Here is a 27286-nt window from a genome sequence, read left to right as displayed (position 1 = left end):
ATGTATACCTTCAAACCAGCGGCACTGCTATGGGTACCCGCATGGTCCCACAGTATGCCAACATTTTTATGGCTGACTTAGAACAACGCTTCCTCAGCTCTCGTCCCCTAACGCCCCTACTCTACTTGCGCTATGTTGATGACATCTTCATCATCTGGACCCATGGAAAAGAAGCCCTTGAGGAATTCCACCATGATTTCAACAATTTCCATCCCACCATCAACCTCAGCCTGGTCCAGTCCACATAAGAGATCCACTTCCTGAACACTACAGTGCTAATAAACGACAGTCACATAAACACCACCCTATACCGGAAACCTACTGACCGCTATTCCTACCTACATGCCTCCAGCTATCACCCTGACCACACCACACGATTCCTTGTCTACAGCCAAGCTCTGCGAGACAACTGCATTTGCTCCAACCCCTCAGACAGAGACAAACACCTACAAGATCTCTATCAAGCATTCTTACAACTACAATACCCACCTGCGGAAGTGAAGAAACAGATTGACAGAGCCAGAAGAGTTCCCAGAAGTCACCTACTATAGGACAGGCCTAACAAAGAAATAACAGAACGCCACTAGCCGTCACCTTCAGCCCTCAACTAAAACCCCTCCAACACATTATCAAGGATCTACAACCTATCCTGAAGGACGACCCAACACTCTCACAAATCTTGGGAGACAGGCCAGTCCTTGCCTACAGACAGCCCCCCAACCTGAAGCGAATACTCACCAGCAACCACACAACAGAACCACTAACCCAGGAACCTATCCTTGCAACAAAGCCTGTTGCCAACTGTGCCCACATATCATTCAGGGGACACCATCACAGGGCCTAATAACATCAGCCACACTATCACGGGCTCGTTCACCTGCACATCTACCAATGTGATATATGCCATCATGTGCCAGCAATGCCCCTCTGCCATGTACATTGGCCAAACTGGACAGTCTCTACGTAAAAGAATAAATGGACACAAATCAGATGTCAAGAATTATAACATTCAAAAACCAGTTGGAGAACACTTCAATCTCTCTGGTCACTCAAATTCTGATCTCAAAGTGACTATCCTTCAACAAAAAAACTTCGAAAACAGACTCCAACGAGAGACTGCTGAATTGGAATTAATTTGCAAATTGGACACAATTAACTTAGGCTTGAATAGAGACTGGGAATGGTTGATTCGTTATAAAAAGTAACCTATTTCCACTTGCTTATTCCTTTCCCCCCACTGTTCCTCAGACATTCTTGTTAAACCCTGGATTTGTACTGGAAATGGCCCACCTTGATCATACACATTGTAAGGCGAGTGATCACTTTAGATAAGCTATTACCAGCAGGAGAGTGGGGTGGGGGGGGAAGAGAACCATTTTTTCATGGTCTGTGTGTATAAAAACATCTTCTGTATTTTCCACAGTATGCATCCGATGAAGTGAGCTGTAGCTCACGAAAGCTTATGCTCAAATAAATTGATTAGTCTCTAAGGTGCCACAAATACTCCTTTTCTTTTTGTGGCACCTTAGAGACTAACAAATTTATTTGAGCATAAGCTTTCGTGAGCTACAGCTCACTTCATCGGATGCATAGAATGGAACATATAGTAAGACCACACACACACACAGATAAATTGGAAGTTTCCATACAAACTGTGAGGCTAGTTAGTTAAGATGAGCTATTATCAGCAGGAGAAAAAAAAACTTTTGTAGCGATTATCAAGATGGCCCATTTAGACAGTCGACAAGAAGGTGTGAGGATACTTAACTTATAGAAATAGATTCAATATGTGTAATGACCCAGCCACTCCCAGTCTCTATTCAAACCCAAATTAATGGTACCTAGCTTGCATATTAATTCAAGCTCAGCAGTTTCTCCTTGGACTCTGTTTTTGAAGCTTTTCTGTTGCAAAATTGCCACCCTTAAATCTTTTACTGAGTGGCCAGAGAGGTTGAAGTGTTCTCCAACCAGTTTTAGAATGTTATGATTCCTGATGTCAGATTTGTGTCCATTTATTCTTTTGCGTAGAGTCTGTCTGGTTTGGCCAATGTACATGGCAGAGGGGCACTGCTGGCACATGATGGCATATATCACATTGGTAGATGTGCGGGTGAACGAGCCCCTGATAGTGTGGCTAATGTAATTAGGTCCTATGATGGTGTCACTTGAATAAATATGTGGACAGAGTTGGCATCAGGCTTTGTTGCAAGGACAGATTCCTGGGTTAGTGTTTTTGTTGTGTGGTTGCTGGAGAGTATTTGCTTCAGGTTAGGGGTCTGAATAGAGACTGGGAGTGGCTGGGTCATTACACATATTGAATCTATTTTCCTAAGATAAGTATCCTCACACCTTCTTGTCAACTGTCTAAATGGACCATCTTGATTATCACTACAAAAGTTTCTTTCTCCTTCTGGTAATAGCTCATCTTAACTAATTAGCCTCTCACAGTTAAGGCAACTTATCTGTGTGTGTATTACACACACAAATATCTTCTTACTATATTTTCCATTCTATGCATCCAACGAAGTGGGCTGTAGTCCACGAAAGCTTATGCTCTAATAAATGTGTAGTCTCTAAGATGCCACAAGTACCCCTGTTCTTTTTGCAGATACAGACTAACACAACTGCTACTCCCAAACCTAGGAGAGAAAGTTACATAACACTCTGATCTACTTATGGGACTTAGTTTGCAACTCTCACCCTCCCCGATACATTTGCAAATACAACCATTAAAATGCTGCATTTTTTAACATTTTTTAAATATATTTGTATTTTTACCCAAAAACGGTGGAGAAAGTTTTGTTTTTAATATTTTGAATCTTCAATCAATTCTTCTGTCAAAGAAATAAAGCAAGGAAATGGTTGGAGTCAAAGTTCTTACACAGAACAGTGTGTTGAGTTAAAAATTTAACATAATGTTCATTAGACTGAACAAAAATGATCTTTTTGAAAAACTTTTTACAGGGAGTTGATGATCTACGTCCTCGAAAGCCACAGAAGTATTAATTATTCAATCATCCCAATGTATTTATCAGAAAAGATATCCTGGAGTCACAGCAAGAGGAAAGGTGGGGGAGAAAACAGCTCAGAATTAGAGAGGGAGAAAAGAAAAGAAAAGAAATCCATGTTTACTACTCATATACCAGGGAAAAAAAAAAACACACAAATGCAGTTATGGTACTGGTTGGATTTAATGAGCTTACCAATAGGAGTGGGAGGCTCACAAAACCAAGTATTAGAAAAGCCTATTACCATCTTAAAAATAAGATAATGTGCTTTCATGGCAAGGTGCTAATATTGTACAGTGAATCTAAAACAGTTTTGGTTCTTCCACCCTTTGGAGCCATTACAGTATATACACAATTATATGAGAATCCAGTTGATAGTGTCAGGTCTGCGTGCTGATGAACAGAATAAAATATGACTGAAACAGTCATGGTTCTTCCTAGGACACTACAATAGCACTATCAAAATCTCGTTAGTATATACTACAAATTAAGCATGCTATTCTCACTGTGACCTAATTCAAGTTCAGTGCACACTCTTAATGTAAAAAACTTTAATGAAGTTAATAGCAAATATTGCTATAATTACAAAAATTCATTTACTTAACCTTTATGTAGTCATTTTCAGATAATTTATGTGGTGAGCTATTGGAAATGAACGCAAGACATAGTTCAATTTCACTCATAGAAACTCCACAGTATGCATCCGATGAAGTGAGCTGTAGCTCACGAAAGCTTATGCTCAAATAAATTGGTTAGTCTCTAAGGTGCCACAAGTACTCCTTTTCTTTTTGCGAATACAGACTAATACGGCTGTTACTCTGAAACCCAAAAGGAGACTCATCCAAAAATCGGGGCACCTTATTCATACGCAGATGTATCAAATGAATAACACAACTTCAAACTCCTACCACACGAATTACACTTTCAACAACTTCCGCCCTCTGCCAATTCTGTTCAGATTACAGTATGCTGAGAAGGTTAAGCCTATTTCAGACCCTGGAGCAATGGGGCATTTCAAAAGGAAGGGACCCATATGAAGAATGCTCTACCAGCAACCCTCTCCCCTTTTCATAAACGAGGTTGATCAAAATGCAAGGCCTCTGTTGAAATTCCCCCCGTCCCTCTTCATTTCCCTTCCACGTTCAATTCCTTCCAGGCAGATGTAAAAATAAGTCACTAATCTGACGTTCACTTCCCCTTTGGATAAACTTTTGTCGAGCAACGGTTGGAAACATCGGCCTGCAGTTTAACTTTCAAAAGCACTGGAGCCACCCTCCCCGTTCCCCCCCCCCCCCCCAGTCTCCAAAATCGAGGCCGTTCAGGAGCCAGGGGAGGGTGGCCCAGCTCAGTGGGGCGAGGACGACCTACGTGCCAGGCACTCGGCCGCCGGGGCACGAGACGGGATCAAGGTTAAGCGCTGCGGAGCCGCTTCGCTGAGGTTTCCGAGCGGCCCCACCCTCGCGGAAGCTGTGAATTACCCACCCCCAGAGCCCCATACAGTGCCCCCAACAAGCCGGGCTCCCCGGCGCCCCTCCCCGCGTCCCGCGGCAGCGCCGCGGCCACAAGACAGCACATCAACGACACTGACCCAGGCCGGCTCCGCCGCGGCAGGCACCCCCACGGGGCGGGCTCCCCCCCCCGGCCCGGCCGGCCCCCCAGCATGGGGCGGGAGCTCCACGTCCCTCCACACCCGGGGCAGAGAGAGGCTCGGGCAGGGGCCGAGCTCCCCGGCTCCGGCCACAGGCCCCGCAGCCGGGGAAGTGGCCGCTGCGAGCTTCCCCCACCCCCAGCGCCGGCCCCGCAGAGCCGCCTGGGCCGCGGCGCGGCGGAAGGAGCCGGGCCGGTCACTCACCACTTGGTAGCGGCTGGCGGGCTGGTGGTGATCCATCCCGGCCGCCCGCGGGGACAGAGTGGCGGCGCGGCCCAACCCCGGCTCCTCCTCGCCCGCTCTCCCCTCGCGGCTACCGCCCTGGTTCCCTGTCGCCGCGGCCGGGCCCTGCCTTCCCCCTCCGGATGCGGCTGCCTCTCAAGCGGAGCCGGCCTCCTCGCTCCGTCACCACCGCCCCACCCGCCTTCCGGGGGCGGGGCGCGACAGCCACTTCCCTGCGGAGGAGCACGGAGGTGAAAGCGCCGCCGCCTCCCCCCGTGACGCACATAATAAAGGGGGGCGGGGAAGGACGCACGTCGCTCCCGGCCTCCTGTGTTACACACCAACTACTCTGAAAGCAACACACCTGAGCCCCTCACGCCCCTGTACCCGGCCGGTCCCTCACACACACCCTGTGTCCCTCCCCGTCCCTTACACACCCCTGTCCCCCCGTCTCACACACACACTGCTGGGCCCCAGGCCAGCTCCCTACACACACCTGTTCAAGCAGACACAGCCCTCTGCCCCTTGCAGAGGCCAGCCTCCTCCTCACAGATGCATACATCAGTGCCCCTCACAGCCCAGCCCTTTACACACACACCTCTGCCACAGGCACACAGACCAGCTCCTTACTGTGCTTCTCAGCCCAGCTCCCTACATGTACACATCTGTACCCTTCACATACAGGGTGACCAGACAGCAAGTGTGAAAAATCAGGACAGCAGGGGGTAATAGGAGCCGATATAAGAAAAAGCTCCCAAAATGGGACTGTCCCTATAAAATCAGGACATTTGGTCACCCTATTCACATACATCAGTGGCCTATATACACACAAACCTGTGCCCTTCAGAGCCCAGCCCTCTGTCACACACACACTTGCTTTGTGGTTTCTGAGCCTTTGGTTTATACTGGGATTGCTTGAATTTTTATTTCCTGCAATCATGAGGGCATACCTTTTTTAGAAAAATGAAAGCTGAGATGTTCACGTACAGGTGCTGGGGCTTTAAGAAAGACACCAATTATTGTGACGGTCATAGCTAGAGTTGGCAAGGTTGCAAATATGTGTGCTGCAGTGGGAGTCATGCGGCATGGCATGCCGAGACTCACCCTATAGCCCAGCCATCCCCAGTCCTTTTCATAACAGTCACACCCACGTGGCATCCCCTTCTTAACTAGGGTTGCTACCTTTTCCAAGGCTTTGGGGGTGTGGGGGGGAAGAGATGTCCTGTAAAATCTGTAAAGGTACTTAGTACATACTGCCAGTTGTCCAGTTTTATGGGCTCAGGAGCAGCATGGATGTCCTATTTTTTGGAACCTCAGAGGTGGCAACCCTACTTTTCATGGGTGCTGACTTTCTAAAGTGCTGAGGAGCACTTGACCCACAGCTCTGCCCCAGGTCCTGTCCCCCACTGCCCCCCCCGACCCCACCCCTCTTCCCACCCCCAGCCCAGCCTCTTCACTCCCAGTTCCGCCCCCTCTCCCAAGCACGGCTGCATCCTCGCTCCTCCCCCCCAGAGCCTCCTGCATGCCACGAAACAGCTGATCGTGCAGGTGGGAGGCATTGGGAGGGGGTGGGGGGAAGCTAATAGGGGGGCTGCCAGTGGGTGCTCAGCACTCACCATTTTTTCCCTGTGGGTGCTCCAACCCTGGAGTACCCACAGAGTCGGCACCTATGCTACTTTTAACAGGATTTGCACTGCCTCCTCTCCCCAGTAGTGATAGGGCACAAAACATGTTTGGTTTCAGTACAGTTTGTCCAGGTTATCTCCACTAAGCACTGGATTCTGAACAGAGTGAGGGAGAGTCCGACTTAAAGTGTTTCACACCCCTATATCTCATGCAGATGGGGTCCTGGATCTTATGTAGTCATTCACACCTGTACAACACCATCCTAACAGAATTTTCCATTCACACATGCTACCTACCACATTCCAACACCTTTTCCCACAGGGGTAAATGACTACACAAAGTGTGAAACAATGGAAAATTAAGCCTTTTTCCTCTTGTAGAGAAAAGATTTCTCTTGCACATACCCGCATGCATTCACCTTGACCATGCCAACCGAGAACCATTTCTAATATCAGTTGTGGAGAAAACACGTTGGACTGACCTGGGCAAATATGATGAATTTTCATGGTGTAGGCCCAGTTGCATAAAATCACTGTTTTTAATTACAGCCACTTGCTGACCTTAATCATTAAACTTGAATTATGGAAAGCTAAATTCGTAACTACCAAATTGGAAAGCTAGATATTGGGACATTAGTGGAGAAAAATAGGGACTTCCCTTTTAATTCTAGTATTATGCACTGGTCTAAAGACTCTATAGAGGGACAGAGTTGAAAAATAATAGGGACTGTCTCTCATGAATACTTGGTGCCCATGTTAATATTTTAAGTGGGAGATTTTCAAAGGCTATGTCTACACTAGAGATCTTACAGCAGCACAGCTGTACCAATGCAGCTGCACCGCTGTAAGATCTCTCATGTAGCCATTCTATGCTGACGAGCTCTACTGTCAACATAATAAACCACCCTGCAATGAGCAGCGATAGCTATGTCAGCAGGAGAAGCTCTCCTGCTGATATAGCACTTTGCACACTACCACTTATGCCGACAAAACTTATGTTGCTCGGGGGGGGTGTTTTTTTCCAAACACCCCCTGCCCACCCGAGCAACAAATTTTGCCAACATAAGTGGTAGTGTAGACATGGGCAAAGACACAAAGGACAGATGCCCAACTCCCATTGAGTCTTAATCAAGGCCATATCTGCCCTTCATGCCTTAAAAAAAAAAAAATTTCACCATAAAGCAGTAGTTCTCAACTTTTTCCATACTACGACTACTGCACGTTAGAACAGAAGATATTTTGAAACAATTTTCCCATCCAGCCATAATGAAAATGGAGGGTGATCGTGATCTCCAGGCCAAGAACCTGTGCATAAATAAATTCCTCTTACATTGTCACATCAAGTTATTACCACCTATTCTATTGTTTGTGGTATTCCTCATTCAGGAACTTTGTCATTCATCAGGGGCCTTAACAGCATGAAAATGAAGTTGAGACTAGAGTATAGTTTAGAAATTGGCTAATGAGCTTATTTTCCTATCAGGATGTTCTTCTCCTTCCTCTTCACTTCCATGCATAACGAGGATTTCTGTGTTTAACTACTCTAGCCTAAGAGAAAGATTTAGTACTAAAGGTCATGTTATTGACTTTATGAATAGTGTATACAGACTAGTGTGTTGAGTTTAGTGATTTGACTGTCAAATCACTGAACTACACTACCAAATGTCACAGGGAAGGGCTATTCAGCTTAGGTTTAAGGTTCAATATCTCCTGCCTCTGTGCCATTAGAAGCACGCTTTATGGAAAGGAGTTTTACGTGTTCTAATGGGAAATTTAACATGGTTGGAATTATTAATATTTGAAATTATTAATACAAGAAATCAAACACCAATTTAACCATAAATTTATTTATTAAATCCAAATGGTATTTTATGCAATTGCTGTAAACATGCCTTAACTAATAAGCAATTTACTACATCCAAACAATAACAAAAAACATTTATAAACATTTGATCAAGATACTTACAAACGGCTAAACGCAGTGGTACTTAGACCCATATTGGTCAGCTCCAACATACTCAAGCAGATATTAACAATGAGCTCTGTAAGAGTTTAGTTTTTATACTCTTAAAAAAAAGAGAGAGATATAATTGCCATTACTGTCTTCAGCTAAAAACCAATTTGAGACGGTTCACCCTTATTTCTAGTCTTAATCCAGATAAGATTTACAACCTCCTTTCTTCCCAGTGCCTTTCCTCCTTATTTCTTCCTCTCCCTGTTTCTGACCAACATCTTTTTTATTGCACCTGGGTTCATATAGGAGATAACACTGGTCTGTGGGGTGGGAAGATCCATGTTGGTTCCTTTTAAGAAAGATAAAAATTTTTGTCTTATTGAAAATCATCTGCAGTCACCCCTATTAGTCAAAGGCCTTTTTTTTTAGAAACGTCCCCTTATTTCATTAGTTATTCTTTGAACCAGACATCATCCCCAATTCATTTCTTCTGGCCTCATCACTTATTTTCAAGGCCTTCCTTCTTCTTGCTAATCAGGGCCTTTCTTTACAACACATATTTTTTCAACCAAACTTAAACTAACTTTAATTCTTATCTGGACTGGAAGATATCAGACTAGCTTGGTGGGTATTGATATTTAAAAATATTGTGGTTAATTTTATATGTAGTTTAAATTATGGAATGTCAATAGCCACTCCATGGAGAAGATCAGAGCGAGCTTCCCATTAAAAGATTGATTTGTTTCCCTTAACTTCTCTAAAAGAAAGCACTGTTCCAGACATTTATAACTTTTACATCTTACCGCAGCATAGGATTCTTCTGGGATGTCTGATTTTAAAAATAAAAAACAGAAGAGGAGTTTTAAATTGATGTTTTGAAAATTGCATCTGAACTTCGCTTTTGACATTTTTTCTAACTCTTTTGTAAGCCTGTCAAGCGATTAAAAAAATCATGATTAATCACACTGTTAATAATAGAATACCATTTATTTAAAATATTTGTGAATGTTTTCTACATTTTCAAATATAATTATTTCAATTACAACACAGAATACAAAGTGTACAGTGCTCACTTTATATTTATTTTTGATTATAAGTATTAGCACTGTAAAAAAAAGTATTTTTCAATTCACCCAATACAAGTACTGTAGTACAATCTTTATCATGAAAGTTGAACTTACAAATGTAGACTTATGTACCAAAAAACTGCACTCAAAAATAACACAATGTAAAATTTTAGAGCCTACACTCAGTCCTACTTCTTGTTCAGCCAATCACTCAGACAACGAAATTTTGTTGTGTATTTGGTTGTCGTGGTAATAGAATCTTGTTGTTGCTCTGGCAACTGAATTTGATTATTAGGGGATAGCCCAGCCAGTTTTGGCTGGTTTGATCAGTTCAATGTGTGGCAATAAATGGCTGCTTTTAAGGTTCATAGCTCTGTCTCAAGTGATTTCTTCCTAAAACTGCTGCCCTCAAGGATACAACAAAGTGGCGACGAGGGTGGGATTCCTGTGCTGCCCCAGCAACAGAAGGAAGTAGAAGTCAAGGTACAAAAAACCAAACTTTTTGCTGTTGGAAGGGGGTGAGAACTGACTTGTTTGCATTGACTGTGCAAACTGAAACTAAAACCATGGCTACACTTACAGGGCGACTGGAACCTTTTGAGGAGACTGTAGTGCAACGGCACGTATATATTGAACGTTTTGTTGTTGCAAGTGACATTACAGAAGAGAAGAAGGTGCCAATATTCTTAAGTGTTGTAGGGGCTAAGACCTACTCCCTGCTATGCAGCTTACTACACCCTGTTAAGCCTGAGACCAAATCTAACAGTGACATTGTGGAAATCGTGGGGCCCCATTTTTCTCCAAAACCATTGGTAATTGCTGAAAGATATAGGTTCCACAAGAGAGACCAAAAAGACGACGAAACAGTTGTACAATTTGTAGCAACTTTGAAAAAGCTTGTGGAACACTGTAAATTTAAGGAGATATTAAATGACGCCCTACGTAACAGGTTAGGGTGTGGCCTGCACAGTGAAGCTATACAGAAGAACCTATTGACAGAGGCACAGCTTTCCTTACAGAAGGCTGTTGATATTGTAGTCTCCATGGAACTGGCAACAAAGGAGGCACAATCCATCAGTGCATCCCCTAGAGTGCATAAGGTGTCAGAAGAACCTACCCACAAAACTGTGTGGAGTCAGGAATGTTACCACTGTGGTAAGCCAGGTCACCATTCATCAGAATGCTGGTGTAAGGACCTGGTGTGTCAACCCTGTGGCAAAAAGGGACACACTGAGTGTGCCTGTAATCAAAGGAAAAAGAGGCCTGTGGTCTGGCTGACCAAAAAGGGAAATCTGCATACCCTAGAGCAGACCCAGGATGACCAAGAGGAAGAGCCACTCCACGTTTTGTCTTTGGCAGTGGGCTCACATGAATACTGGGTAACCCCATTGTTGGACGGCAAACCTATACACATGGAACTGGACACCGGTGCAGCCGTCTCGCTGGTCTCCAGGACTGTGTATAAAGAAAAGCTACAGCATCTTCCGCTTCAGGCAACAAAAACTGTTCTGAAGACATATATGGGAGAAGCTGTGCCCATATTGGGCACTATTGATGTTAAGGAGCTCAATGGAAAGGCTCCTAAATTGCCACTGTTTGTGGTGAGAGGTAATTACTCAGCCTTAATGGGTAGGTCTTGGCTTAGGAAGATCCAGCTAAACTGGGCAGAAGTGCACCTAATGACTGAAGAAGAAACCAGCCTGACCGCTATACTTAGGAAACATGCTGCTGTTTTTGGAGAGGATCTGGGAAGTATGAAGGTAATCACTGTCACATTGAACATTAAACCTGACAGTCAACCAAAATATCTGAAATCCAGAACTGTGCCATATGCCATCAGGCCAAAAGTAGAAGTGGACCTGGACTGCCTGGTCACAAATGGAGTCCTAATACCAGTTACCCATAGCCCATGGGCAACTCCCATCATTCCAATAGTGAAGAAAGATGGCTCCCTATGGATTTGCGGTGATTTTAAAGTTACTGTCAACCCGGTGTTGTGTGCAATACCCACTTCCCCGCATCCATGACTTCTTCGCGGGCCTGGCTGGGGGACAAAAGTTCAGTAAGGTTGATCTGAGTCAAGCGTATTTACAGATGCACGTCGATGAAAAGTCCCAAGAGCTGTTGACTATTGTGACGCATAAAGGTCTTTATCGATACTGTCACCTACCCTTTGGAATAATGTCTGCTCCTGCCTTGTTCCAGAGGGCTATGGACTAGATCTTGTGTGGCTTGCCAGGAGTCCAGTGCTATCTGGACGACATCCTGGTCACTGGAAGGAATCAGGAGGATCACCTAAAGAATTTAGAGGCTACCCTACAAAGACTGGAAGAGTATGGCCTACGAGTCCGTAAAGACAAGTGTGAATTCTTTCAGCCCTCTGTTGAACATTTGGGACACATCATTGATGCTACAGGTCTTCGTAAGACCCCTGCAAAAGTTAAGGCTATTGTGGAGGCTCCCTCCTCGAAATGTTAGCCAGCTTCGCTCGTTTCTAGGACTATTGAACTATTATGGAAAGTTAATCTCACAGTTAGCCACACTGCTAAAATCACTTCATGAACTCCTTGGGCAGAACAAGCCCTGGAAGTGGACTGAAGTCTGTGATGTTGCATTTAACAAAGCTAAGGGTTCATTGCTAAATTCTGAAGTTCTGATGCACTTTGATCCATCCTTACCTACAGTTGGCCTGCGATGCCTCCCCTTATGTAATGGAAGTTGTTGTGTCACACATCGGAAGAAGAGAGACCTATTGCTTTTGCTTCACGCACTCTAAGCAAAGCAGAAACTAACTATGCCCAAGTCGAACGTGAGGCATTGGGAATGGTTTTCTTAAGTTTCATCAGTACCTGTTCAGATGGAAGTTTACTCTTCTCACAGACCATCGACCGCTGACTTCAATTTTTGGACCCCACACAGGTATTCTTCCATTAGTGGCTAGTCGTATGCAACGTTGGGCATTGTTGCTTTCCATGCACACATATGAAATCAAATATCGGAAATCCACTCTGCATGGTAATGCGGATTGTCTCTCAAGGTTGCATTTGCCAGTCAAACAATCAAGATATTGCCCAGAAGGATTTTTTTTTAAATTTGAACAAGTAGAGTATACACCCATCACTGCTACTCCAGTAAAGAAAGTAACTCTCTTTGACCCAGTATTGTCCAAGTTAGGGACCTGCTGATGCATGGAAAATCGACAAATCTCTCCGGTCTCACCCAACCTTGTTACCTACATGTCCAGGAGGATGGAGTGATCGATCCAATCTGATTGTTGTTGTGGGGGAGATGTGTCATTATCCCACCACCACTGAGATCACAGATGTTAGAACAGCTTCATTCTGGTCACTGTGGAATAGTGCGCATGAAGGAAATTGCGCAAAGCTATTTTTGGTGGCCTGGATTGGACCGTGCTATTGAAGAGAGGGCAAGAGCTTGTATGTCATCAGGATGTGAGGAATGCACCCCAGTGGGCACACCTACACCCATGGAACTGGCCTGAAAACCTGTGGCAACGTATTCACGTTGACTTCACTGGCCCACTTGAAGGAAGCATGTTCTTGGTGGTGGTAAATGCCCATTCTAAATCGCCAGAAGTCTCTATAATGCAGTCTACTACTGCAGAGTACTATCCAAAAACTACGGGAACTTTTTGGTCATTTTGGTCTGCCAGAACAACTTGTGAGCGACAACGAACCAGTTAGTCTCTCAGGAGTTTCAAAATTTTATGAAGGCAACTGGGATACACCACATCACTTCAGCACCATATCATGCATCCACCAATGGATTAGCTGAAAGATTTGCGCAGACAATGAAACAAGCTTTGAAATCGGCAAGGGGACAATTATCCATTCAAAAGCGTCTGGGCACCTTCTAACTATCCTACAGAAACACATCTCATGCTATGACCAAGGCATACCCAGTCTTTCTAATGATGGGACGACAGCTGCACACTTGCTTTGATCTGCTGAAACCTTCTGAACCCCAACAAATTGTGCAACATCAGCAGAAAGATCATGTCATCAGGCGTGCACCCAGAGCAAGAGACCAAACCTTTAGCCCAGGACAGCCAGTTTTGGCTCGGAATTATACTTCTGGAGCTAAATGGGTCCCTGCCACTGTCATCGCTCGAACAGGACCTGTTTCCTGCACAGTCCAGACCGCAGAGGATCACAGAAGTGGCCAGCAGCAGGTCTAGCCCCAGGCAGAGCCGCACAAGCAGCTCCTTGCAGCTCTCACCTGCAGGCACCGTCCCCCAGCTCCCGTTGGCTGGGAACTGGCCAATGGGAGTGTGGAGCTGGTGCTTGGGGCGGGGGCAGCGCGCGGAGCTCCGTGGGCCCCCCCTGCCTAGGAGCCGGACCTGCTGCTGGCCACTTCTGGGGCACAGCGTGGTGTCAAAACCAGTAGGGACTAGCCTGCTTAGCCGGGCAGCACTGCCGATAGGACTTTTAACAGCCCGGTCAGCGGTGCTGACCAGAGCTGCTGCGACCCAGTGCCTTACATTCCGTGACCCAATACTGGGTCATAACCCGCAGTTTGAAAACCACTGCCCTATGATAAGGTAGATAGGGAAAGGATTAATTAGAAGCTCTTTGCCTATATTTTTGCACCCACTGACTTCAAGGGGCTTTGGATCAAATCCTAATGGCATTACTCTTTTAGCTCTGTGCATTAGTACCAAAGTTCCTGAATTCAAACCTTGCTGCTGACTCATGAGAGGTGGCTGTTACACAACAGAAAGAGCCAAATTAACCTCTGATGTAACTCCACTACCTTCAAAATTAATTTAGGATGAAACAGGAGGAAATTATTCTAGAAGGGAACTGACTCAAAGAACACAGGTTTCAGAGTAGCAGCTGTGTTAGTCTGTATTCGCAAAAAGAAAAGGAGTACTTGTGGCACCTATACTAACAAATTTATTTGAGCATACGTGAGCTACGGCTCACTTCATTGGATGCATGCAGTGGAAAATAACAGTTGTGATTTATGCTGTGGTATACTGAATTTTGGACTATTATTGCATCAGAAAGGGAAGAGACTATAGCCAAAGAGAGGAGAAAGAAGTACATGGCTCACATAGATAGCCTGTGCATTGAGTCAGAACCAACCCTTTTCATATATACCATACTAAATAACTCAACATATAGCTTACCTAGCTAGATGTTTCATAGTCATTAAATGAGATGGGCTAAGGAGTAACTCCAGAGAAGTATATTGAGTTATAGTAGGGATTATTTGCCCTACTAAGGTTTACACTCTGCTTAATGTTTACTGTGTTGATTTTTCTTTTTTGTTTCTACTGCCTGCCAACCCCTCCCCCACACACACACATACTTTGTTTCTCTTAAAGATAACTAGATTAGGATGTGATGACTTGTGACAGAGTTATCCTTTTGGCACTGCAGAGGGAAGAAAATTGCACCTACATTTCAGAGGATGCCGAGTCAAGAGTATGTACAAGTCATGTAACAAGTAATAAAAGGGCAAAAAGAATTCTCTATGATGCTGTGAGGATGTTAGCGAAGGTCACTGAGAAACAAGGAGCAGGGCTGCCAGACTAGGTTACAACATTTGTTTATTTTTATGGAAGCTATGAGGCATGCAGTACAAAAGACATGCCACTCCTCCAGATTGGATCCAAATTATAGAAGGCACCTGCTGCTCATAGAAACCAAACAGACAACTGAGTATTATTATAAAGGATTTATGTTCTCAAGGTAGTATCTCTTAAAGCTTTTTAATTAAGGCTCCGTCACCATTTGTACTACAAGCCATGTTTGTCAGGTGACATAACTTGCCTGAAAAAATTCTATCTAAAACATGGAAGGTGTTTTTCCCCTGAGACTTCTTTTGTTTTGATTATTTAAAAAGTATTATTCAACTTGTTTTAGTGAAGCTACAAAAACAAGGAAAATTCAGAGTCAAAGCTTCAACTCCAGGCTGTTTCTTGGTAAATCACTTAACCTTTTGTATCCAACTACTGTAACATACTGTGTGGGTTTTTCCACTGCAAGAAGCAAGTTGCCCGGACATATATTAAATGGCTTTTCAGTGTTTTAGCAGATCCACAGAGCTATTTCTGCCCCTCCCAGAATGATTTTGTTGCTTCCCTACATAGTACGTCTTACAACCATGGTTATACTGGCACATTCCGAGACTCCTGACACAGCTATGCCATAGTGTCCGAGTGTTGTTTGGAGCATGGATTTTTCAAAAAATTGCTGGAGGAGAGGGACTGAATTATGGGATGGAACTAGAAGGACCCGTGGAACCAGTGACGCTGTAATGCTGATGTTTCCTAGCACCACTGAGAAGTCATCACATATTGCAGTGGTTCAGCCCAACTTGTTTTTAAAAGAACTTCAGCCAGATCCTCACCTAATGTAAACCAGTGTAGCGCCATTGAAGTTAATGTCACTACAATCATTTATACCATCTGAGGATCTGGTCCATAGGCCCAGGTACTGCAGCCAACCAGCACAATTAACTGTTATCAAAACCTCTCCAGAGCTGATGTGGATGGATGCAAAGTGTTGCAAACATCTGTAACACCTTTGAATATAGGGGTTCTGAACCTAATCCTAGTGAAATTAATTGCCACGTCTAAAAACAGCTAATTCATCCTTTTTTCCATTAAGAAGAACAATGTATTTATGTGATTGATCCTTAATCAATGCACTGTGCTTTTAAAGACTTCCAAACTGTTAGGCCTGGTCTACACTAGACAATTATATCTGTTTAAACAACATGTCAAGGGGTTGAAAAATCCACAGCCCTCCATGGTACAATTAAGAGGACTACATCCCCATTTAGACAGCACTAAATCAACAGAAGAATTCATCCATTGACCTAGCTACTACCGCTCAGGAAGGTGGATTACAGGAAAACCCTTCTTGTCCGCATAGGTGAAGCACTACAGTGGCATAGCTGCAGCAGCACAGCTGTGCCACTGCAGCATTTTAATCATAGACAGGTTCTTAAAAACAAAAAGCAAAGCTTCCTTTTCAGCCCTTGGTCCTTCTGACATACTGAGCTCTTCCATTTTAAGGCTGTACAGCTGGCTAGCCCTTCTAGTGCACTGATATCCTAAAGGATAAAAGGAAGTGTCATGTGGTTCTGCCCAGGTAGTTTTTATTTTCAAAATACTGTTGTGTCTATACATATCAGCACCACTGTCTGGTTTATATGTTCCTTTGCTTTTGCTTTTTACCCTTACATGTTACAGCATGTAATGGGCTAGTCCCCTGTTAAGTCTTGTCATGCCTTAACTGCAGACCACACCACTTCAGGTCTCCTTCACCACTACTATGTTTTATGTTGTTATTGCAGCAGGCCTCCACCTGCAGTGCTATTTACAAGGCCCCACCACATCCCCCAATTATGGCATGGAGGAGTGAGCCCATCCCTCTACCCCCTCCATTCTGACTCTTGGCTTCCCCCTTTCAGAGCCTCCTTCCTCTGATTTTATCTGCTCCCAGATGCTGGGGTTGGTTCTCCCACTAATTAACCCCTCAGTTGTAGCTCCACTTGTGAATAGGTCTTCCAATAGGTCCAAATTAACCTCTATTAGTGGGGATTTGACTGACAGTGTAGAGTCCCACAGTAATGTTAGTGCTAGAGCTGGTTGGAAAATACTGATCTTAAGTGCATTGGGGGTATGTATAATTGGTAAGCACTCATGATAATATTAATGTACAATTAGTTGAGTAGATGGTGAAGGTGAGAGGACTATCATGCTTCAATTCTTAAACAAATGAAATAATTGTTAGTGGTTTGTTTTTGTTTTTCTCTCTCCTAGAATAATTTATCATGTTTGTTCAATTTTTTTAAAGTCACTTTGTTTTCAAGGCTTAACTATTTCTGTGTGACTTAATATGCCAGGTGCCCAGGGCAAAAGAGATTCCTTTTTCCCCCCACCATGCTAATCCACATACCTGATGCATCTCAGTCAAACAATTGCAGTGGACATCAGAGTAATAGTTACTTGCATTGATTTTCCAGTCTTCTGACACAATTTGATGTTGCAATTGGAAATTTTTTACTGTATTAAACAGACAAATCATTGCTAAATGTAGGTGTAGATGAGGTGGCACATTTTGATTGGTTGCTATTATGGTTAGGGACATTTTGAGGAATTATTGTTTTCTACATGATGATCTCTGTGATTCCACACCAGCTGATTGTCACAAACTCCTGAATCAGGGGCCTGCACTACCAGCATGAGTTACCATTGTCTTTTTGATCATATTAGTGTTTACTTTAAGCAGACATCTGTTTTTGTTCAGCATAAAATTAAAACAAAGTGTCAACAATATATTTTAATGAGAGTCGTATTAGTTTTCAAGTACATAAAAAGTTGTTACAAGGAGGGGGGAGAAAAAAAAATGGTCTCCTTAACCTCTTAGGATAGGAGAAGAAGCAATGGGCTTAAATTGCAGCAAGGGTAGTTTAGGTTGGACATTAGGAAAAACTTCTTAACTGTCAGGGTAGTTAAGCACTGGAATAATTTGTGTAGGGAGGCTGTGGAATCTCCATCACTGGAGATTTTTAAGAGCAGTTAGACAAACACCCACCAGGGATTGTCTAGATAATACTTAGTCCTGCCGTAAGTGCAGGGGACTGGACTACATAACCTTTTGAGGTCCCTTCCAGTCCTATGATTGTTTTAGGACAGAATAAGGAGATTTTACTTTGCTTTTTGCTGGCAAGATTATTACTTTTGAACTTAGCTCTTACTCATTGGTTGGCATGTTTTTCTGACTATTGGTAGTAATAGTTATTGCAAATTCAGTATTACTGTTAAGAGGGGTGTGTGTTCTAAATGCAGTTGACTTAAGGACACCATTCTGATGCCTTGCATATTGCTGTGGCAAGAGAAATATATAGTGGAAAGTTTTATAAGTGATGTCATTGATTCTGCAGAGAAACTTGATTGTAACAGGAAGTCACCTCTAAAGAGAATTGTTGTTTGCAGATTGGAAGTGCACTGAAACAATCTGGGGCTTTCATTCTATTTCACTATTACTTTAAAAAAAACACCTCACCTACATTAAAAGAAAGTTATAGTACCCAACTGACGCACTCAAAAGTTAGGAAATTCCAGTATTAAGGTTGCCTGTGCAACCTTAATTCCTCCCCCTTGTGCAAATGCAGTATGATACAGTCTTTAATTCCATTATCACATACTTTTCTTTCCCAACAGCAAACATGTCTTTGGTCTCTACTGCTATGTCAACGGTGAGTAAAGAAAGACGTGCTAACCTTAAAATCATAGAAGATTAGGGTTGGAAGAGACTTCAGGAGGTCATCTAGTCCAACCCCCTGCTCAAAGCCTTAGGTCTACACTTCCTTGTCTGTGTAAATTTAATTCAGATCTTTAATGCTGTTTTATCACAGCTCTTCTGAAATGGCTGGAGAGCAGAACTAAATCAGTTTTCTCTTCTAATAAAGAAAGAATACTATACGTTTTTTACCATCTCAATATAAGTACCTAGAGAGAGCAAAAAGCAACACACATTTCTTCTTCCATCCCCAAACACTGAACCATCACAAAAATAAAGGTGAAAGAACATTCCGTTCTTCATAGCTTCATTTTGCATCCTAAGTATGTTGATATTCAGACTTATTATTGAAATATGTAATACAACTGAGAAATAAATAATTTGCTAGATCTATTTAACTAATTTACCCATGGAATGTTTTAAAGCAGGTCATGATTTCTCTGAAAGTACTTATTTGAATGTATTTGTAAAAATATTTTAACTTGAAATTTGAGCTGTGGTAGCTACTTGCCATTGGTTATGTAAGTCTTGTATTGGTTCTGGTATCTGATTTGAACATCATAACTACTGTTATCAGGAAGGGGACTTGAAGAAGCAACTGCGGCTTTGAATGTCTCAGGAAGAGATTAAACAAATAAACAAGACTAGACTGTTTTAGAAAGTTTCATATTTATTTCCCCCCTAGGCCATACAGACCTTGCCAGACCCATCATTGCTAGGAAGCTGGGCTATTGTAAGATTTACTAGCAGGGTTTCAATTTAATTTCTCACCATATTTATGAAAAGAGAGAGAGACCCTAGCCATATACCATCAGCACACAGTTTAAAGAAATCATCATAGAAGAACAGGAAGGAGAAATGTGTCTGCCAACAGATATGGCTGGGTTTCAGGAAAATGCAAGGAGCCAGTCCTCACATTAGCACCAATTACATTACATTACAGTCTGGCATTTCTGCAAGAAACAGCGCAGCAAGGTCCCATGGGGAATTCAATGTTTTGCCAATTTCAGGGACTAGGCACCATTTTTGAATCCACAGGACATAGTCCAGTTTGTCTAATTAAAGTCTGAGGCAGATAATGTCAGTGTATTCTGGAGAAGAGGGTTGATCTGAGGATGGCATATTTCAGGGTTATTATACATGAGAAGGAAGAGCAAGTTGCTGTTGAGGCAGAGTATCACAGAATGTTCTAGAAGTGGACAAGAAAAAGGGCTTAACAGTAGTACAGTGCCTAGCATCTTGCTTCGACAGTGCAAAAAAATGAAGTATGCTTTCCATTGTAGAGATGGGAGAAGTTAGTACTGAATTAATTGCTACTGCAGATATGTATAAATACATGGATGGGCAAGTTTTAAATTTGCTATCCTTAAGACTAACATCTGGGTTTAAAACTTCTTTCTGCAAGCATTCATGTCAGTAAAACATGATTGCTCAGATGTTTGTGTCAAGCAAATACGAAAGGAGCACAAGCATGGACAAAGCAAATGTATTTTTAAATTTGAATAAATACACGTGGAATATTTTTGAAGTGTTTTCCCAGATGTAGAATAGGGGGGTGTAGCGGGGCGGTGACTTATCCTGCGGCGCCTCCTGCTGGTCATCCAGGGAATTAGCTTTTCCAGCCTTGGAGCACCCTCTGCAGGCTGGTGTCCGCTCACTGCTGGCCCCCGTGTCCCTCCCAGACCCCGGTGCCCCTTTACCTAGGGGGCTGCCCCTGGCAATACCCCCACAGTCTCTGGGTCTCCCCTCTGCAGGGAACCCTCACCCACTATCCCTACCTCACCTCAGTCTTTGGCTACTGCCAGTCACCATTGAGCCCTGGCACACTGGGGCAGATTGCAGTATATAAGCCAGTCATCACAGACAAGGGGGGCTTTGGACCTGCTGCCTCTGCCTACCTTTGGGCGGCCCCCTGCAACTCCAGTACCTATCCAGCCTTACACTAGGCCTGCAGCCTTGGGGGTTTCCAGGCCGGAGCTCCCCAGCTCCTCTGGCCTTCCCCCAGCCCTGCTCCACCTCAGGTACTCTGGTACGCTCCCCAGCAGCCAGGCCTGTCTCCCTCCAAAGCTAGAGGAGACTCTGTACCCCTGGCCCACTGCCCTCTTATAAGGGCCAGCTGAGCCCTGATTGGGGCGTAGCCACAGCTGAGCCTGCTTCCCCCCAAGTCAGCCTGGGAACTGCTTGCTCCCAGCCATAGCCCTCTCCTGGGCTATTTTAAGCCCTTTAAGGCCCGAGCGGGTGACCACCCCGCTACATGGCAGAAAAACCTCACCTGTATCAAAACGTAACCCGTCTACTTCTCCCGCATGTAGCATCGTAGGAATAACATTAATATACACTAGATTGCTGTAGATCCCTGCACATACACTTCAGTTTAGCTGACTACCTTTCTGCAATGAAATATACAAGTCAGGCAGACAGATACAAACAAACAACCCCTGTCCCCCAGTGAAAATGGTTACTAACCTGTTCTGTAACTGTTGTTTGAGATTTGTTGCACATGTCCATTTCATTCTTGGTGTTGGTGTGCCCAGTGCATGGCCACTGGAAACTTTTCCCCTCAGTGGTACCTGTTGGGCAGCTAGAGTTCCCTCAGCTATTGCTTGCTACTGTGCATGGGTATAAAGGGCAGAGCAGAGCTGCCTCTATCCCCCATTCAGTTCCTTCTTCCTGTAACTCTGATAGAGAGGGGAAGGAGGATGAGTTGTTGAATGGACATGCGCAACACACCTCAAAAAACAACCATTATGGAACAGGCTAGTAACAGTTTTTTTCTTCAAGTGATTGCGCATGTGCATTCCACTCTTGGTGATTCACAAGCCACAAGACTGGAGGCAGGATTGGAGTCCATTTCAATAAAGATTGGAAAACAACTCATCCCACTCTGGCATCATCTCTGCAATCTTGAGCCACAACATAATGGGAGGCAAATGTGTGGATAGAGGACCAGGCTGCCACTCAACAAATGTCTGCAATTGGAACTTGTGCCAGAAAGGCTGGAAGGCCGATTGTGACCTAGTTGAATGAGCTGTGACTCAGTTGGATGGAGTGACATTAACCAAGTCATAGCACATATACATGCAGGAATGAGATCCAAGAAGACATTCTCTGGGTGGAGACTCATTGACCTCTGTCTATCACTGCTACCAACTGCTGGGAGGACTTACAAAAGTGACTGATTCTGTCCATGTAAAACATGAAGGCTATTCTGATCTCCAAGGTATGCAAACGCTCTTCCTTCCTGGTTGTATGTGGGTTTGTCTAGAATACAGGAAAATAAGGTGGCTGATTGATGTGGAAAGAGGAAACCATAAGAATGGCCATACTGGGTCAGACCAAAGGTCCATCTAGCCCAGTATCCTGTCTTCCGACAATGGCCAATGCCAGGTACCCCACAGGGAATAAACAGAACAGGTAATCATCAAGTGATCCATTCCCTGTTGCCCATTCCCATCTTCTGGCAAACAGAGGCTAGGGACACCATCCCTGCCCATCCTGGCTCAGAGCCATTGATGGACCTATCCTCCATGAACTTAGCTAGTTGTTTTTTTGAATCCTATTATAGTTTTGGCCTTCACAACATCACCTAGCAAAGAGTTCCACAGGTTGACTGTGCATTGTGTGAAAAAATACTTCCTTTTTTTTGTTTTAAACCTGCTGCCTATTAATTTCATTTGGTGACCCCTAGTTCTTATGTTATGAGAAGAAGTAAATAACACTTCTTTATTTACTTTCTCCAAAACAGTCATGATTTTATAGACTGCTATCATATCCCCCCTTAGTTGTTTCTTTTCCAAGCTGAAAAGTCCCAGTCTTATTAATCTCTCCCCGTTTGGAAGCCGTCCCATACCCCTAATAATTTTTGTTGCCCTTTTCTGAACCTTTTCCAATTCCAATATATCTTTTTTGAGATGGGGCGACCACATCTGCAGGCAGTATTCAAGATATGGGCATACCATGGATTTATACAGAGGCAATGTGATATTTTCTGTCTTATTATCTATCCCTTTCTTAATGATTCCCAACATTCTGTTCACTTTTTTGACTGCTGCTGCACACTGAGTGGATGTTTTCAGAGAACTATCCACAATGACTCCCAAGATGTCTTTTTTGAGTGGTAACAGCTAATTTAGACCCCATCATTTTATATGTATAGTTGGGATTCTGTTTTCCAATGTGCATTACCTTTCATTTATCAACATTGAATTTCATCTGCCATTTTGTTCCCCAGTCACCCAGTTTTGTGAGAAACTTTGGGATGAACTACAGATGGGGACGCAGGTAAACCTTGTCCTTAAAGAAGATTGCACATGGAGGTCCCAACATTAAGGCCCACATTAATGCTCCGTGACTTTTCTGGCTGAGGTAACGGATGCTGAAAATGTCACTTTCAGTGATAGATGCACAAGCAGGTAGCCAACAGTTCAAATAGGGGACCCATAAGTCTTGGCAATACTAAGTTTAGATCCCTGGGGGTCTTGCACTTGAAGGTATAATTTGACTAAGCCCTTTAAAAACCTTGTGGACATGTCACTGGAGAAAACAGTGATTGTCCAATTTAGGATGGAACACTGAAATAGTAGCCAGATGTACTTTGATGGAACTAACTGCAAAGTGTTTCAGGTATAATAAGTTGTCCAAAATATGAAGAACTGGTTGGTGATACTCCATATTGGCAAGATGACCAGATGAAGAAACACCTCCATTTAGTAATGTAAGTAGCTTTCATAGAAGGCTTTCTACAGTTTAGCTGGACTTCTTGAATGTCTTTCAAGCAAGGCTGCTCTCTAGTTTCTAGCCATGGAATATCTATGTAGTTAAGTGAAGGGTAGAATAGGTGACTATGATTGTAGGAGATTAGGGCTAAATCCAGTGAAAGTTAAATTGGAGGTTTCACCATCATTGATAGGAGAGTGGAGATCCAGTGCTGACGGGCCCTTGCTTGGGCTATAAGTATTAGACTCTGGCTTGGTCCTGTCTCATCTTTTGCAATACCTTGTAAATAAATGGGACTGGTGAAAAAGCAGAGGAGCCTGCCTGATCACATCAGTAAAAATGTATGTTATGGAATCTGGGCTGTCACCCTGTAGGGAGCAGAACTGCTGATACTTTATTGGACTTTATTGCAAGTGGGTCCACTTGAGAAACACCACCACCACCTTGGAAGACCCCACATATGGTGATTTGGAAATTATCTGCTCACATGGTCTACTGGGTCATTCCATACACCTGGCAGCTAAGATACTTCTAGATCTATTGAGTTAGCAATACAGAGTTTCCAGAACAGAGTCGCTTCTTGAAAAAGTGAAGAAAGAGCAGGCTTCCCCCTGCTTGGTGAGGTAAAACACTGCCATCATGTTGTCTGTGAGGACTAGCTGGCTGTTTCTTCTCATCGCAGTAGAAATACTTGGCACACCAATCTAACTACTTTCAGTTCTCTGACATTGATATGAAAGACCTCTGAGGACCACAGACCTGCATTTGTAGAGAACCCAGGTGGGCTCCCCATCCCAGAGCTGAAGCATCTGTCACTAGCATGAGAGTCAGTGGTGGGTGGGCAAACAAGAATGCTTACACATACCTGGCTGGAGCTGTCCACCATTTAGGGAGGTGAAGACATGGGAGGGCACTCTTACTACTGGGAGTAACTGATGCCAGTGAGCCCTGCAGAGTTCTGAGGTGCAGTCTGGGGTTTTTAATCACATAGATGCAAGAGGCCATGTGACCCATAAACCTCAAACTGTTGTGTTCCGTTATGATTGGGTGAGCCTTCCAATCTATAATAATTAATTGAATTGCCCATGTCAAGCTGTCCTACAGTGGCTCAAAAGCATGAGTACCAACCTCAGGGCAGACTTAATAAGCAAGGCACAGACCCTGAATTGGCTGAGAGTTCTGTAGTTAGATTTCACCAACCAAGTATCAAGTGTAAATTCCTCAAGCACTGTAACAACCTATACATGGAGTCACAGCCAGTCTCCTTGGATACTCTGATCTATCTTGCCACCTAGGCAAACTTGCCTTTATGATACATGGCCCCTTACACCAAAAATCACAACTATATTCAGGTTACTCCCAGTCCCAAAGAACCAGTCACTTACTCCAGGTCAATTGCTCCATAGATGTCACACCAAAGACAACGCTTGAAGCCAATCCTATAATAATAAATCTTTAGAGAGTTTAACTAGGAAAAGGAAATGAGAGTTATTATTTACAAGGTTAAAGCAAGTAAGCATATGTACACACATAACTCAGTTCCAGTCTTAAGTCTGAAAAGGTAATCCAAGCTTCTATAAACAAACTCTATATATCCTTTAGGGCTAACCCAGGCCAAACCCTTGCAATCTTTTCCTTATGCTTAGTAATCCTTGCCCCTCAGAGTCCATGCAGCATAAAAGATTGTTTCTCCTTGTTAAGGCCTTTTATTTCTTCCCCTCTTCTGCTTCATGTTGCAAGTTCAGCTGTTGAGATGTCCAACTGAATTCCTCCCCTCTTCATGGGGGAGTGGAAGGGGAAAACAAAGTCTCTTGTCCTCTGATGGCTTGTCTGGTGTTGATGGGCCTTCTTTTGTTGGGAAGGAGATAACACTTTCTGTGTCAAACCGTATTTCACACTTGGTAATTCTTCTCTCCTGACTGATGATTTACAGTTACAGAGCAAACAATGAACTATTACCTTATAACATGGAATACAGATATTATACATCTTCTTCTTTCTTATGGCTTGGGTAGGAAGCAACGACGACACATTTATATCTAGATTTGATAGCCAGTACATTGCTACAGCAGCGAGCTGGTGAATATCCTTCAGACCCCCGGTGAAAGAATGAAGGAGACAATCAGATATGATGTGCTCCATTGTTTGTGCCTGGTGACTACAGTTGCATACAGGTGTTTGCCTCATTTTCCATTTAAAGAGGGTTTGTCCACATCTCCCATGAGATGTCCGAATGTGATTCAATCTGCACCAGTCTTTCTGATGTGAATCAAAATGCAGTGGTTCCTTGACAGGGTCAATGAAGGGCTGTTTGTTTCGAGTGGTCAAAACACTCCATCTGATTCTCCATTGAGCCTTTGTCATAAACATACAGCTAAGGGTAGCATAAAATGCCTCCTTTACTTGTAAAGGGTTAAGAAGCTCAGATAACCTGGTTGACACCTGACCAAAAGGACCAATAAGGGGAGAAGATACTTTCAAATCTGTGGGGAAGGGTTTTTGTTTTGTGCTTTTGTTGTTCTCTCTGGAGACAAAGACAGAGACCGAGCAAGTAATCCAGCTCCTACTGAATGATACATCTAAAATTACAGGAATAGTAAGTAATAGCAAGGAAATGTTAGAGTATCTTTTGTTTTAGCTTGTGAATTTTCCCTATGCTAAGAGGAAGGTTTATTCCTGTTTTTTTGTAACTTTAAAGTTTTGTCCAGAGGGTAATCCTCTGTGTTTTAAATCTTATTACCCTGTAAAATTATCTTCCATCCTGATTTTACAGAGGTGTTTCTTTTACTTTTTTTTCTTTATAATAAAAGTTCTGTTTTTAAAAATCTGGTTGGGGTTTTTAGTATCCTAAAAACCCAAGGGTCTGGTCTGTGCTCACCTTGTTTACTCTCAAGCCTCCCCGGGAAAGGGGGTGAAGAGGTTTGGGGGGATATTTGGGGGAAACAGGAACTCCAAGTGGTCATTTTCCTAAATATTGGTCTAACTCACTTGGTGGTGGCAGCGACACCGTTCCAAGGACAAGGAAGAATTTGCTCCTTGGGGAAGTTTTTAACCTAAGCTGGTAGAAATAAGCTTACAGGGTCTTTCATGCGGGTCTCCACATCTGTACCCTAGAGTTCAGAGAGGGGAGGGAACCCTGACAGCCTCAATGTCAAAGTTGGGTGTAAGGGTCTTCATATGGTTCCATAGAGGGCTGTGGGATTTTAATCTTGTGTTTGGTGGGTTCTGCAGGTCATCGTGCACTCGAATCCTTGCATTTGCATTGACATGGTTAAGAAAGCGAGATATCTGAGTAGCTCTTCTAATTGTGAAGGCTGGATGTGCGATAGGACCAGGAGCCAGTTGCCTGGAGTTGATTTAAGCATTCCTGACAATATGCGCATAACGTTACTGAGTTGAGTGTCAAGGAATTTAGTGTGACTGCTGTGAGACCACACTGGCGCATAATATTCAGCTGCAGAATATACCAAGCCAATTGTTGCAGTTTGTAAGGTCCGTGGACTGGAGCCCCATGATGTTGCAGCCTGTTTTCCAATAAGCGGGACAGGAGACCTGACCTTATCATGGGTGTTCTTAAGGTATTGTTGAAAGGTCAAACTCCAGTTCAGTGTGATGCCAAGATAATTTGGGTTAGCCTTGTGGCTGACGCTCTTGCCACAGAACTGCACATCAAGTATGGTATTAGCTATTTTATGGTTACCATGGTTTTTTTCTCGGTTAGGCTTAAGTTTCCAGCTTTGAAACTAATCAGCCATTGTGCTAAGA

General features: G+C 43.6%; 1 protein-coding gene across 3 annotated transcripts in view; it reads right to left on the bottom strand.

Annotated features, from left to right (window-relative positions):
* Positions 1-5084, bottom strand: part of NDFIP2 (Nedd4 family interacting protein 2) — a 67007-nt gene extending 61923 nt beyond the window's left edge. Inside the window, exon 1 of one of the 3 annotated variants that reach the window (XM_074962370.1) lies at positions 4861-5084. In XM_074962370.1, coding sequence (XP_074818471.1) covers positions 4861-4896 — 36 coding nt within the window. In that variant the 5' untranslated portion in view covers positions 4897-5084. The remainder of the gene's footprint in view (positions 1-4860) is intronic. The other 2 variants (XM_074962369.1, XM_074962371.1) reach the window with 2 other exon arrangements.
* Positions 5085-27286: the final 22202 nt, after the last annotated feature.

This window comes from Natator depressus, chromosome 1 (genome assembly GCF_965152275.1).
Source record: "Natator depressus isolate rNatDep1 chromosome 1, rNatDep2.hap1, whole genome shotgun sequence".
Lineage (NCBI taxonomy): Eukaryota > Metazoa > Chordata > Testudines > Cheloniidae > Natator > Natator depressus.
Note: the sequence above shows the minus strand (reverse complement) of the source record. Positions and strands in the feature narration are given on the sequence as shown.